This window comes from Capra hircus, chromosome 5 (genome assembly GCF_001704415.2).
Source record: "Capra hircus breed San Clemente chromosome 5, ASM170441v1, whole genome shotgun sequence".
Taxonomy (NCBI): Eukaryota; Metazoa; Chordata; class Mammalia; order Artiodactyla; family Bovidae; genus Capra; species Capra hircus.
Genome location: NC_030812.1, coordinates 23055619 through 23071060, shown reverse-complemented (window position 1 = coordinate 23071060; position 15442 = coordinate 23055619). Strand labels below are relative to the sequence as shown.

Below are 15442 nucleotides of genomic sequence, written 5' to 3'. Positions count from 1 at the left end.
CTTTTTCTGTGTGAACAGCATGAGTTTCTTTGCAAAAGCAATTTAAAAATCTTCAGAAGAACCATGAACATTTTTATTAATCATATTTATACTACTAACAGTATTTGGTTGATAAAAGTACCTAATCGTACTAGGCACATAAAAATAAATACGAGACTGAAATAACTCAACAGGAAAATACTATAAAATAGGCTCTTTAAAATTCGAATTGTCAAATTCAGAATTACTTACTATATATAAAGAAATACACATTCTAATATATGAAAAGATGTTTTATTATTATTTTACTATATAACATATTAGTGAATACACCCAACTGTATCTTCTCAAAAGGCAAATGAGATCCAGGGTAACATTCCTCTTTGATTTCTGAAAACATCAATATCATCTGTCTTTTGGAGGATTCAGTTTCCTACGACGTCTGTGATACCTTGAAAAGAAGAAAACATTTAAAATAAGGTTATTTTAATAAAAGTTAACTGTTCCTGATAGAAATATCAAATTTCTATTAGCTTGGTGTTTATTGGCACTCAAAAAAAAATCAATGAAACATAATACATACACAAGACATACCTCAAGTAGATAGTTCTTAATAATAAGCCACATTTCCCTGCTGTGAAAATTGCTTTCTTTTAATTAAGCATTTGGAAAGTCTTTTTTCACATCTTGAGGTAGTTTTAATATGGTAACCTAGATGACTGTTCCTTAACTTAAATCTAATGGTTGTCTTTGAAGTAAAGAAACACCACATTGCGAATATGAAGGATACACGCTATTGAAGTTTTATTTAAAAGGGGATGATCAACTCTAAATGGAAGCCTCTGGAGCTGCCAAATCATATTTTAATAAAAAATAAAATATAAGTAGTATGTATATGGAAAATGTGCAGTATCACAAAAAATGGAAGAATTACAAATTAAAACAGTGAGAAATCCTTTCCCTTGTTTTTGTAATCACAAATACTTTTTAAATTATAATGTACAATCCAAGTATAGGTATGGTGAACTAAGCAATATCAGACCCAACTGCCTAAAGTATGCATCAGTATAACATTTGAAAACCACACTATCAAAAATTTTTTTTATTAATCATAACTTTTGATCTAATAATTCCTCTCTGGAAATCTATCCTAAAGCAATAAGAAAGTAGCTAAAATATTAACTATCTTAATATGAAAATATTAAATATATAATATTCAATATTAAAGGGGGAAGGGATGATACAGGATTCAAATTTATATATACAGTATGATTAAAACCATGTAAAAATAGGTGAACTATTAAAACTTATGTATAGAAAGAAAGAGAGAAATAAAATGCACTGTTACCAGTGACTGAAGTGTTTTCACCATGCAGAATTCCTTTTTCTTTTTTCAACTGCTCTTTTCAATTATTTTTTCAATAAAGAACTCTTTCTTTATTGAGTCAAGAAAATTTCTGCACAGAGTACATGTGCTTTCAGTGATGAGTTCTCTGTAAAAATTCCCTTAAGGCGAGACTGTGGCAAATTGATCTGAGCTAATTTTTAACTTTTTTGCTAGTGTGGAAATTCAATGTAAAGATATCTATACCAATGAGTGACAAGGCATGTATCTTATGTCCTTCAGTTGTTGTGATTAAGATGATCTCAAGTATTTTTTGCTTATCTTAAAGGTTTCATATAGGCAACTTTCCCATACACTGCTTTTTGATAAACTGCAAAATACAGAAATTAAATTAAATAAATGAAGTACATCTATATATACTAACAGGGAATACTAAGTTGTAGGATAACACATATAACATATTATCACTACCTGAACATGTCTACATATATTTATATTGGCATTGAGAAGATTATGGTTTTCTTAAGGGCTCCAGTTATGTGCCATATAATCAAGGTTTTACTAGCACAACTGTATTCCTGAAAGATGTTCTGTAAAAGCTGTGAGACACAGAATAGGGGTTTGGGAAGTTACAAACTTCAGGAAATTATTTATTAAAATTTTGAACATGTATTTATTTTCCTGGGAAGTGGATTAATAGGTTTCATTGGATTCTCAATGAAGTCTGTAGTTCTAAAAATCTAAGCACTGTCCTACACAAGTGTGATTCAGCTTATAATGCTCAAACATTTTCACTACTCAAGATGCTTAAGACCAGAAAACACTTTGAGATCTTGATAGCCCTGAATCTAACAAAGTCATATTCTAAAATATGCTCAATAAATGTCAAATCGCATTTACAGATTTTTTTATCATGGATGAATGTCAACACTCGGAAGCAAATACCTGAATTTTAAGGTGCCCTTATAGAACTGGACATGGAAAAACAGACTGGTTCCAAACAGGAAAAGGAGCACATGACGGCTGCATATTGTTACCCTGCTTATTTAACTTCTATGCAGAGTACATCATGAGAAACGCTGGGCTGGAGCAAGCACAAGCTGGAATCAAGATTGCTGGGAGAAATATCAATAACCTCAGATATGCAGATGACACCACCCTTATGGCAGAAAGTGAAGAACTAAAGAGCCTCTTGATGAAATTGAAAGAAGAGAGTGAAAACGTTGGCTTAAAGCTCAACATTCAGAAAACTAAGATCACAGCATCTGGTCCCATCACTTCATGGCAAATAGATGGGGAAATAGTGGAAGACTTCATTTTCTGGGCCCCCAAATCACTGCAGATGGTGATTGCAGCCATGAAATTAAAAGACACTTGGTCCTTGGAAGGAAAGTTATGACCAACCTAGATAGCATATTGAAAAGCAGAGACATTACTTTGCGAACAAAGGTCCATCTAGTCAAGGCTATGGTTTTTCCAGTAGTCATGTATGGATGTGAGCTGGACTATAAAAAAGGCTGAGTACCGAAGAATTTTGATGCTTTTGAACTGTGGTGTTGGAGAAGACTCTTAAGAGTCCCTTGGACTGCAAGGAGATCCAACCAGTCCATCCTAAAGGAGATCAGTCCTGGGTATTCATTGGAAGGACTGATGTTGAAGCTGAAACTGCAATACTTTGGCCACCTCATGCAAAGAGCTGACTCACTGGAAAAGACCCTGATGCTGGGAGAGACTGAGGGCAGGAGAAGAAGGGGGCAACAGAGGATGAGATGGTTGGATGGCATTACGGACTCGATGGACATGGGTTTGGGTGGACTCCGGGAGTTGGTGATGGACAGGGAGGCCTGGCGAGCTGTGGTTCATGGGGTTGCAAAGAGTTGGACATGACTGAGAGACTGAACTGAACTATGACTTATCATCTAAACTGGGATCATTTAAAAAATAAAAACCTGCTCTATTAATAATTAACAAAATAGTTAAACTGAGACAGTCCCTGGCAAGCCAAAACATATTGTTATCCTTCTTAAATTACACAATGACTCAGTGATATCTGAAAGATTTGTCAACAGCTCTTAGTCCAGGACAGTACTTCACCCCCTGGTTCACAATGCAGCTGGACGTTCAATGTTTCCTACTGATGGTGAGAATTAATTTTTGTTGCCTCCATGGGAAAATATTCAAGTTGCTCTTTAAAGAGGTACTGCCACTTATATGTTTATAGAATTGCTTTATATTTCAGAAATTCAGAATTATGTTCCATATCCTTCTTACTTTCAATCCAGACTTCTTTCAATCCTTCCATCCTTTTTTTCAACATAACTTTACATTTGATAAAATTATGTTACCTATTTTCTTTTTTAAGAGATATTATGAAAATCAGAATCATTCACTTATTCATTTGTTTTTAAATATGTGGAGCATCTACTACATAGCAGGCATCATTTTTAGGCACTAAAGTTTCTGTGGTACACAAAAAAATGACAAAATCCCCACTCTCATGAAGCTTACATTCTAGTGTATTAACAGAAAAATAAGATAAACAAGTTGGCCAAGGAAGGCTTCAGTGATAAAAACTCCAAAGAAGAGGTGATGGAATTCCAGCTGAGCTATTTCAAATCCTAAAAGATGATGCTGTTAAAGTGCTGCATTCAATATGCTAACAAATTTGGAAAACTCAGCAGTGGCCACAGGACTGGAAAAGGTCAGTTTTTCAAATCCCAAAGAAGGGTAATGCCTAAGAATGTTCAAACTACCATACAAATGCACTCATTTCACATGGTAGCAAGGTAATGCTCAAAATCCTTCAAGCTAGTCTTCAACAGTATGTGAACTGAGAACTTTCAGATATACAAGGTAGATTTAGAAAAGGCAGAGGAACCAAAGGTCAAACTGTCAACATCCACTGGATCATAGAAAAAGCAAGAGAATTCCAGAAAAACATCTACTTCTGCTTCATTGACTACACTAAAGCTTTTGACTGTGTAGATCACAACAAACTGTGGAAAATTCTTAAAGAGATGGTCCAGACCACCTATCTGCCTCCTGTGAAACCTATATGCAGGTCAAGAAGCAAGGGTAAGAACCAGACATGGAACAATGAACTGGTTCAAAACTGGGAAAGGAGTACGTCCAGGCTGTATATTGTCATTCTGCTTATTTAACTTATATGCAGAGTACATCATGTGAAATACCAGGCTGGACGAATCACAACCTGGAATGAAGACTGAGAAATATCAATAATCTCAGATATGCAGATGACACCACCTTTATGGCAGAAAGTGAAGAAAAACTAAAGAGCCTCTTGATAAGCATGAAAGAAGAGTGAAGAAGATGGCTTAAAACTCAACATTCAAAAAACGAAGATCATGGCATTTGGTCCCATCACTTCACGGCAAATAGATGGGGAAACAATGGAAACAGTGACAGACTATTTTCTTGGGCTCCAAAAATCACTGTGGATAGTGACTGCAACCATGAAATTAAAAGATGCTTGCTCTTTGGAAGAAAAGCTATCACAAACCTAGATAGCATATTAAAGTGCAGAGACATGACTTTGTCAACAAAGGTCTATATAGTCAAAGGTATGGTTATTCCAGTAATCACATATGGATGTGAGAGTTGGACCATAAAGAAGGCTGAGGACTGAAGAACTGATGCTTTTAAACTGTGGTGCTGGGAAGACTCTTGAGAGCCCCTTGGAGTGCAAGGAGATCAAACCAATCAATCTTAAAGGAAATCAACCCTGAACTGGAAGGACTGACAGTGAAGCTGAAACTCAAGCTCCAGTACTTTGGCCACCTGATGTGAAGAGCCAACTCACTGGAAAAGACTGATGCTAGGAAAGATAGAGAGCAGGAGAAGGGAACAACAGAGAACGAGATGGTTGGATGGCATCACCAGCTCAATGGACATGAGTTTGAGCAAGCTCCAAGAGACGTGAAGGACAGGGAAGCCTGACGTGCTGCAGTCCACGGGGTTGCAAAGAGTCAGACACAACTGAGCGACTGAACAACAATAACGGGTCCGAGGTGGAAGGAAGGGCATGTTGAAGGAACAGCAAAGAGGTCAAGAGGTTGCAACAGCCTGAAGATAGAAGAGAACAATTGGAAATGAGAGTAGAAACGTAATAGAGGGTCAGATCACGTAAATTCTTGCAGATAACAGGTAAGGCCTATAGTTTTCTCTGAGTGAGATGGAAAGCTGCTGGAGGTTTTTCAACAGAAAATTTATAATAACTAGCAGAATTCTGGCTGTGTGCTCAGAAAAGACTGCAGGAAAGCAAAGGCTGAAGTAGGGAGACCAGTTAGAAAGCTTCTATGAACCAGGCAAAAGATGGTGGCACAGACGGGATGATGACAGAGGGAACGGTGATAAACGGTCAAATTGACACATTTTGGAGATAGAGGCAACAGATCTGCTGATAGACCAGATGTTGGGGGTGAGACAAATAGAAAAGTTAAGAATGGCACCAAGATTTCTGGCCCAAGCAGCTAGAAGAATGGAACTGGCATTAACTGAGACAGGGAAAATTGCAGGAGAAGCTGGTTTGTGAGAGACCATGAGAAGCTCAGTTAGAGACACATTAAGTTAAGGATATGCATTAGACAAGTCAAGTAGGCCCCTGGAAATACAGGTCTGGAGGTCAAGGGACAGGAAGAGAGAGATCTGGGAGCCAATGTAGATGGTATTTAAACCCATATGACTGGATGAGATCACTGTCTTAGGGAATGCACAGAAAAGATGAGAGAACCAAGGATTGATCCTCGGGGAACTCCAAAATTTAGACATAAGGGAAATGAAAAGGAATCAGCAAGAGAAACCAAGATATTAATAGTATATGAACTCTGGATATGCAAAAAATATAAAAAAGAGTTTCAGCAAACTTCTTAAGGTTGAATTAGTGAGAAAAATAACAGAAAACTCAAACAGAACCACTAGGAACCCTGCAATATTGCTAAAATGATGTGTTCTGCAAGAACCATAATGGAAGGAATGCTCCACTGACTATTTTTTTCACACCAACTGAGGAAGACTAAAGACAGGAAGAAGAGCTTGGACACAGATGCTGGCAACTTAGGGCACTGATATGTCCTGCTTCTTGAACACTGGCGACATTAAAGGTCAACAGGAGACACCTCAGGGGCTGCAGAGAAGAGCAAAATGACTCACAATCAGGCCCTCAACACCTGTGTACAGAGGAGCTATCTAATGCACACTATAGGGAGTACAAAGAAATCGATTTGTAGAAGGAGCACCTTTCACAGAATATATTCAACGTCCCATTACATCAGGTAAATTATAATGTAGTGATTTAGCTAGGGTAATCTGTTTTCATCACCTATAATATCATCAAATAGGAAGTAGCAGGAGCCTCATGGTTACATATGCTATATTTTTAAAAAATCAATCTTTGCACAACTACATATAAAAATAGGCAAAAGGCAGAGGGGAGGGAACCAAAACTTCAATTTAATCCCAAACCCTTGGCCCAAATTTCGTCATCACTCATTCTCACCCTGAAAATTCAAACAGCTCTATACCCAGTCTCAGTATAAAGCCCAAATCTAAGAGGACTCTTCGGATTGCCATCCTAAAGTAAATAAGATCATCAGGATTAGGAAACAGTCATATCCAGTTGATAAATTTAGTGGTAACAATTCTAACAGTGGATCTCCATATGTGAGATAACCTAACCCCCAGTGTTTATTATCCACTCGACTATTTCAGCATCAATTCTATACAGTCATACTACCTATGCTTCCAGTCCATCCCACTGTGGGTGAGGTCAATAATTAAATGCAGGTAGGTTCAGGACTGAATGAGGTAGGCAACACCTTGAGATCATAAAGCCTTTTCTGACCTTGATTCAGAATCTGATAATAAAGAACATCTTAACGCACAGGTGACATACAGAGACAAAATGGAAATTAAACAAATCCTCATGATGTAACAGCTCAACTCTGAAAAACTTCCAAGAATCACAGGAAATTTACCAATGGACCAACCCAAAGACTACCGTAAAGTACAGCTTCAAAGAAAAACAACACCTTCAACAAACTGGGAAGATAATTAGGTAAAATAATATCCCATCAGACAGTGACTTAGTACATAGAGATCATATTAAAGATACTGTATTAGAGGTCTTCCAGGAAACTACAAAACAGACGTTACATTCCTGATGAAGACAGAATGACAGGAAAAGATGAAACCAAAAAATTACCCACAAATATGTTAATGGGTATTCAATAAATTATAGTTAAAATATTTTAGAGGCAGTAACTATTCAAAGTGACTATAATCAAATTTCATGAAAAAAGTAGGCTAAGGGCAAATGGCAGAAGAAGAGCGCAAGTACTGAAAATAGAAAAAAAAAAGCACTTAAGATGGCTTGATACTAAAATCAGAAGTCAGACTAGATAAAAAAAAAATAAAATACAACTATATTTCATTTTAAAAGCCCACTTTTGAGGACTTCTGTGGTGGTCCAGTGGTTAAGCTCATGCTTCTGATTCACCAGTTCAATCCCTGATCAGGGTTATATGCTGCACTTGGCATAAACAAACAAACAAAAAAAAAACCCCTTCAAACTTTATAAAAAATTTTGCACAGCAAATAGAACTAGAAACAAAATGAATGAACAATCCACAGAATGGGAGAAAATATTTGCAAACAGTGCAACTAACAAAGGATTCATCTCCAAAATATACAGACAGTTCATGCTGCTCAATATCAAAAGAATAAACAATGCAATCAGTAAATGGGCAGGGACTTCTCTGGTGGTCCACTGGGTTAAAACTCCATGCTCCCAATACAAAGGGCAAGGTTCCATTCCGGGTTGGGGGACTAAGATCTGGAATGCCTAAAGGTGCAGCCAAAGAAAGAAGAAAAAAAGGGGGGCAGAAGATCTAAACAGACATTTCTCCAAAGACAGACAGACGGCCAAAAAGCACATGAAAAGATGCTCAACACTGCTAATTATCAGAGAAATGCGAATCAAAACTATAAGGGGGACTTTACCCAAGGGTCCAGCAGCTAAGAATCCACCTTCAAATACAAGGGACACGGGTTTGATCCCTGGTCGGGGAGAGGAGCAGCTAAGCCTATGCTCCACAATAAGAGAAGCCTACGCAGTTCAGCAAAAGCAAGCCTTCCAACCACAACAAAAAGCCCCCACGCCACAGCAAAGACCCAGTGTAGTCAAAATATGAAAAATAAATTAATTAAAAACAAACAAAAACTACAATGAGGCATTACGTCACACGAGTCAGAATGGCCATTACCAAAAAATCTGCAAGCAATAAATGCTGGAGAGGGTATGAAGAAAAGGAAACTCGCCTTACTGTGGGTGGGAAGGTAAATTGGTACAACCGTTATGGAGAACAGTGTGAGTGTTCCTTTAAGAACTAAGAACAAAACTACCATATGATCCAGCAATCCTACTCCTGAGTATATATTCAGGGAAAACCGTAATTCAGAAAGATGCATGCATCCCAATGTTCACTGCAGTGTATTTAGAATAGCCAAGACACAGAAGCAACCTAAATGTCCATCAACAGAGGACTACATAAACAAGATGTGGTACATATATATAATATATGCGGTTTTACTCAGCAGTAAAAAAGAATGAACTAATGTCATCTGCAGCAACATGAATGGACCAAGAGATTACCATGCCAAGTGAAGTAAGTCAGACAGAGAAAGTTAAGTATCATATGGTGTCACTTACATGTGGAGTCCAACAACAACAACAAAATGATACAAATGAACTAATTTACAAAACAAACAGACTCACAGATCCTGAGATCAAACTTAGGGTGACCAAAGGAGAAAGTGGAGGGAAATGATAAATTAGAAGACTGAGATTAACACATACACACTACTAGATATAAAATAGATAATTAACAAGGACCTACTGTAGAGCACAGGAAACTCTACTCTGTAATAACCTATACAGGAAAGAACCTGAAAAAGAATGGAGAGACACACACACAGAGACACACACACACACACAGACACACACACAGATACACACTCACTCTGCTGTACACCTGACACTAATACTGTAAGTCAACTATACTCCAATAAAAATTTTTAAAACTTAAATAGGACTTCCCTCGTGATGCAGTGGATAAGAATCCTCCTGCTAATGCAGGGGCCACAGGTTTGATCCCTGATCCAGGAAGATCCCACATACCAGGGAGCCACTAAGCCCATGCTCCCAATGCTGAGCCTGTGCTCTGGAGTCCAGGAGCTGCAAATGCTGAGCCCCCGTGCCACAGCCACTGAAGTTCGCATGCTCTAGAGCCCGTGCTCTGCAGCAAGAGAAACTAGCGCAATGAGAAGCCTGTGCACTGCAACGAGTATCACCTCCACTTGCCACAACGAGAGAAAAGCCTGGGCAGTGTTGAAGACCCAGCACAGCCCAAATTAGTTTAAAAAATATAACAGCCAACATACCGGAAAGGACCCCAAATGCCCAACTGGTTAACATATAAACAAACTGTGGTCTATCCATACAAGGAAATATTATCCAGAAATGAAAAAGGACAAACTATTGGTATATACATCAATATGGATGAATCTCAAAAGCACTGTACTTAGTGAAATAAGTTAGACACGAAAGGTTATGTACTGTATAACCCCATTTATATGAAATTCTAGAAAGTAATAAGCAGACAAGTAATTGCCAAGGGTGAGGATTATAGGGAGGGATCAGAATGCAAAAAGGCTTAGGAGAACTTCTTGGAGTTATGAAAACAGTCTATATCATGATCGTGGTCGTGATTATGAAACAAAGCAGGACCTTAAGGCCCTTGACCGCCCTCCCCACATATCCTCAGCTTGCTTTTTGTCTGTGGGAAAACATTAGCCAACGAATAAGTTTAATCAGAGAAGTGAGAAAATGAAGAAACAAAGGAAAACAGTCCAACAAGACTAAATAACAAGTTGTAATAACAACAGAATAACAATAATAATGATATGCTAAATATTATACTCAGCATGTAATAACTACACAAGACAGTTGTATAACTGTTATCCAAAATGGGTGTCCAGCTACTCGCATCTCAAAAGCTAGTAAGTAGGCAAGGTTGGTGGAAAGGAAAGTTTGCTTTATTTTGAAGACTGGTTCCCAGGGTGAGTAGGTACTGCTGTCTGTTCAAACGCTGACTCCCCCGACTGACAGTTGGTGGGCAAGAGCTTTTGTAGACAGAGGGAGGGGGCTTCATGCAGAAAACAGTACACTCAGCTCCGACAGTTATCTTGAAATTGGTCACTGGTGGTCTGATCAGCATCATCTTGATTGTTCTAAGTACAACCCTATGCGACCCTTTATAACCCTGTGGATTGTAGCCCATCAGGCTCTCTGTTCAAGGGATTCTCCAGGCAAGAATACTGGAGTGGACTGCCATTCACTTCTCCAGGGGATCTTCCCCACCCAGAAACCCAATTCTTGTCTCAACATCTCCTACAAGCAGGTGGGTTCTTTACCACTAGCAGTATACATTTGTTACAATGCATACATTTACATACTTAAACTAGTGAATATTTCACTTAAAACATTTGTCAAAAGTCACAAAGTTGTAAACTTAAATCTGGTAAACTTGAAGTTATGTAAACTACACCTCAAAAGAGCCTATTTAAGAAAAGGTGCTTCAGGGAGCTCTCTGGTGGCCTAGTCGTCAGATTTAGTGCTTTCACTGCCCTGGCCTGGGTTCAGTCCCTGGTTAGGGAACTGAGATCCTACAAGCTGCATGGCATAGTCAAAAAAAAAAGAAAGATGCTTCAAAAAGAATAACAGAAAAACTGTGAGTGGGAGACAATGAGACAATGTTAATTATTATCACACTACTACTGTATATATACTATATGCCAGCTGTTTGACTATATTTTATCTCAAAACCACCAAGCAAATTAAGCATTATTAGCCATGAGATTAAAAGACACTTACTCCTTGGAAGAAAAGTTATGACCAACCTAGATAGCATATTCAAAAGCAGAGACATTACTTTGCCGACTAAGGTCCGTCTAGTCAAGGCTATGGTTTTTCCTGGGGTCATGTATGGACATGAGAGTTGGACTGTGAAGAAAGCTGAGCACTGAAGAATTGATGCTTTTGAACTGTGGTCTTGGAGAAGACTCTTGAGAGTCCCTTGGACTGCAAGGAGATCCAACCAGTCCATTCTGAAGGAGATCAGCCCTGGGATTTCTTCGGAGGGAATGATGCTAAAGCTGAAACTCCAGTACTTTGGCCACCTCATGCAAAGAGTTGCCTCATTGGAAAAGACTCTGATGCTGGGAGGGACTGGGGGCAGGAGGAGAAGGGGATGACAGAGGATGAGATGGTTGGGTGGCATCACTGACTCGATGGACGCGAGTCTGAGTGAACTCCGGGAGTCGGTGATGGACAGGGAGGCCTGGCATGCTGCGATTCATGGGGTCACAAAGAGTCGGACACGACTGAGCAACTGAACTGAACTGATTTCTATTTTCTTCAATAGATAACAAGATTGAATAACTAGTCAGTAAGTAGCAGAGACAAGATGATTTAAGTCAGTCCAGCCTCTTTAACACACTTATACTCTCAGAAAAGGTTCTACTTTATTGGAGTTCAAAAAGCACAAAACTGAGTATAATATGAGGTAGGGTTATTCATATATGGAGAGTTTAACAGTGTTCATCTACGGGGAATACAGCATTTGTAGGTATCAAGAAGATTTTTGTTTTATACTTTAAATGCTTCTGAATTGTTTTAAAATATTTTAAAAACAAGTATTTTATACCTTTCAATAACTTATTTAAAAAGATGTTATATAGCCCCAAGTAGTAAATTCATAATGGGTCCCTCCCTTTCTTTTAACTGTTATAACTTTAAAACTGTGAAATATTTAGTAAAATACCCTTGTATATCCCGCCTGATATTTAAGAAATGTTCTCTAACATCTAGAAACCAACACTTGAAAATGGCTCCCATTAAACCAAACTATCTATATATATACACCGAATAAATATTTGTTAAGTATCAGTAATCACACATTGAAATTGTGAAAGGTGATGCATCACAATGGCAATGCCTGCAGGTAAAACTTTTCTTTGTACACATAAGCTAGCATCTGGAGTTTTTCTGTTGAACTCTTTATTAGGAGAGATACTGAGATAATCAACTGCACCTAATTAAAGTCTGCTTAGAACTGAAAATGCCTAGTAATCCTGAAGAGAGAAGACATACCAAGAGATTAAATTAATTAGCAGTCAAAGCTAATTAGCAGTAATAAGATTAAACATAGGTAGGGTACTAGACAGAAAAGTCTGAAGATTACACGTTTGGTTTTAAGACTCCCTAATGGTCTTCTTGCCTTCAGTCTTTCCTCTTCAAATTACAAATCAACACAGAACTTTTGTAACTTCAGCAATTTGGTTATGAACAAAAGATCACAAAAAAACTGCAGCAATATGAAACATGCAGGAAACAAGCACTGAAAGCTATTATAAAAAAATTTTTAAGGTGGGGCTTGAACTAAAGTATCTCGATGATGGGAAAGAAATAAAAGATAAACATGAGCAATGGTATGAATCATAGAAAGAAATCTTAGAATACAGCAGTGACTGAGATATGGGGCTATATAAATGGCTTGCTAACCTGTTTTCCTATAATGTAATTTCCAAAGAGGGAAAAACACAGACTGCATGTATAAAGTAAGTGGGTACTGAGTAAGAAAGAAAAATCAAGGAAGGGGACATAAAATAGGTAAAGGAATTGAAAGATACTTATGGTAGCCAAGAGATAAATGGATAAAGAAGATGTAATATATTTATTTGCCACATACAGCAGCTTGTGGAATCTCAGTTCCCAATCAGGGACTGAATCCATGTCCTTGGCAATGAAAGCATGGAGTCCTAACCACTAGACAACCAGGAATTTCCAGTATTATGTTTAGTTAAATAGGTCAGACAGAGAAAGACAAATACTCTGTTATCACCTATATGTGGAATCTAAAAAATAAAACAAATGTATATAACAAAATGGGCTTCCCAGGTGGCGCTAGTGGTAAAGAATCCGGCTGCCAGTGCAGGAGACATGAGAGATGCAGGTTTGATCCTGGGTCAGGAAGATTCCCTGGAGGAGGGCATGGCAACCCACTCCAGTATTCTTGCCTGGAGAATCCCCTGGAGGACAGAGGAGCCTGGCGGGCTACAGTCCATGGGGTTGCAAAGAGTTGGTCACGACTGAAGTGACTTAGCATGCACACATACGTAACAAAACAGAAACTGACTCACATAGAGAACAAACTAGTGGTAACCAGTGGGGAGAAGGGAGAGACGCAAGGTAGGACTGTGAGATTAAGAAACACAAATTACTATGTATAAAGTAAACAAGCAACACGGATATATTGCACAACACAGGAAAATATAGCCATTATTTTGTATTAATTTTAAATGGGGTAAAACCTATAAAAATACTGAATCACTAGTTTGAGGTATACCTCAAACTAATATAACACTGTAGGCCAATTATGTTTCAATAAATTAAAAACAAATATTGTTTTAACTTAGACACTACAGTGGCAAAAAAAAATCATAGATTTTTTTCCCTTGGAAACTGATGCAGAAATATCATTACAGAAAGATTATTAAGGGAGAGAGAGGCTCTTTTTGAGTGGAAAAGAGCTGTGCTTTGTTATAATGAATTTAAAACTTTGCACAGATTATCTAGTTAGAAATATTCTAAGGACAATGAATAAAAACAATACTTTAAATGACTGTATCACAAAACAGAAAAAATTTTAAGAACCCCTCCAAGATTCCCTGAAAGCTTTGATTAAACTCTCCCACTAAAATAAAGGAAGAAAAGAAGTATACTTTCATTTTAACTACACTTATGTAGATTTAAAAGCACAGTTCAGTAGGTGAACATACTGGGTGTTAACCCCTTCAGGCAAAGTACAACCTCAGAAGGCTGTTAACAGAAAGAAAGTTGTGTTATTTCTTTAGTGTTCAGTGAGAGATGAAGAAGAAAAAAAACCACTTACTGTCCACGAGGATACCAACGGTGCTTAGTAGTAAAGAACATTTTACTGAGTTGTTCTATCATGGGTCCTTGCTCTAAGTGCTCACTCTTTTCTTCTAATCTGGTTTTCAGTACTAGATCATGTGTTTCTTCATTGTTATGCACTGGATCTGGCCGAGGGATAGGCTACAAAACAAACAGCAGTGAACATCAGCATGTAGGAATGTTAGCCAGCATCTGATTGAGTTGACGGTAAAATAATTACCACCACAGTATCTCAAGGTGGGTAGATAAGTCACCAGAACGGTTTCACTGAGTTGCACTATCCGTTAGCGTATCAGAATTTATTTTTGGCTGCACCAGGCATGGCATATGGGATCTTAGTTCCCCAACTAGGGATTGAAGCTGTGCCCTCTGCAGTGGAAGCACAAAGCCCTAGCCACTGGACCATCAGGGAAGTCCCCAGAAACTGTTTTCTTCTCATATCAAGTTCTGGGTTTCCTTTCCAATAATAAAGTTATTATTTAAATTTATCTTCCCCCAATAATAAAGTACTTATTACTTTAGTCTCTATTTCTCAAAACTATAAATTGTGTCCATTTTACTTTTTAACTTAAAAGTTTATGGTCTCAGGACTTCCCTGATGGTCCAGTGGTTAAAATTTGATGCTTCCACTGCAGGGGGCTCGAGCTTGATCCCTGGTCAGGCACATAACACATGGCTCAGGCAAAAAAGAAAAATTACAGTGTCTACAGTCTCTAACATTAAAGTGAGATACAATGAAAAACAGTTCATTGAAAATGACATTTCTTATATCCAAAAGAAAGAGGAAAATTTTTCAATATTTTCATTTTAGGTGACTGCACTGGCATTAAATGATGCTTTATAATAATTTGAGTAGTTTTTTTCCCCAAAGACGTTAATTACTAAAAAAAAAAAATCTCATTTCTTCCCAACACTAGTAAGATAGCATACGCCCATCAGCAACAGTGGCTGACTAAAGCTCTTAAAAATCAGTGCCTTGGAAAGTCAGCTTACCCATATTTTAAATATTAAGTGATATGACATATAACACAAGATTATAACATTATATTAGTTTTATAAAAAATATA

The 15442-nt window shown here is 37.7% G+C and overlaps 1 protein-coding gene across 3 annotated transcripts in view; it reads right to left on the bottom strand.

The window, feature by feature from the left end:
• MRPL42 (mitochondrial ribosomal protein L42) overlaps window positions 258–15442 on the bottom strand; it is a 29744-nt gene continuing 14559 nt past the window's right edge. For all 3 annotated transcript variants that reach the window (XM_005679817.3, XM_018047624.1, XM_005679818.3), the window contains exons 6-7: window positions 14353–14516; window positions 258–430 (exon numbers count right to left, since the gene is read on the bottom strand). In XM_005679817.3, coding sequence (XP_005679874.1) covers window positions 385–430; window positions 14353–14516 — 210 coding nt within the window. In that variant the 3' untranslated portion in view covers window positions 258–384. The remainder of the gene's footprint in view (window positions 431–14352; window positions 14517–15442) is intronic.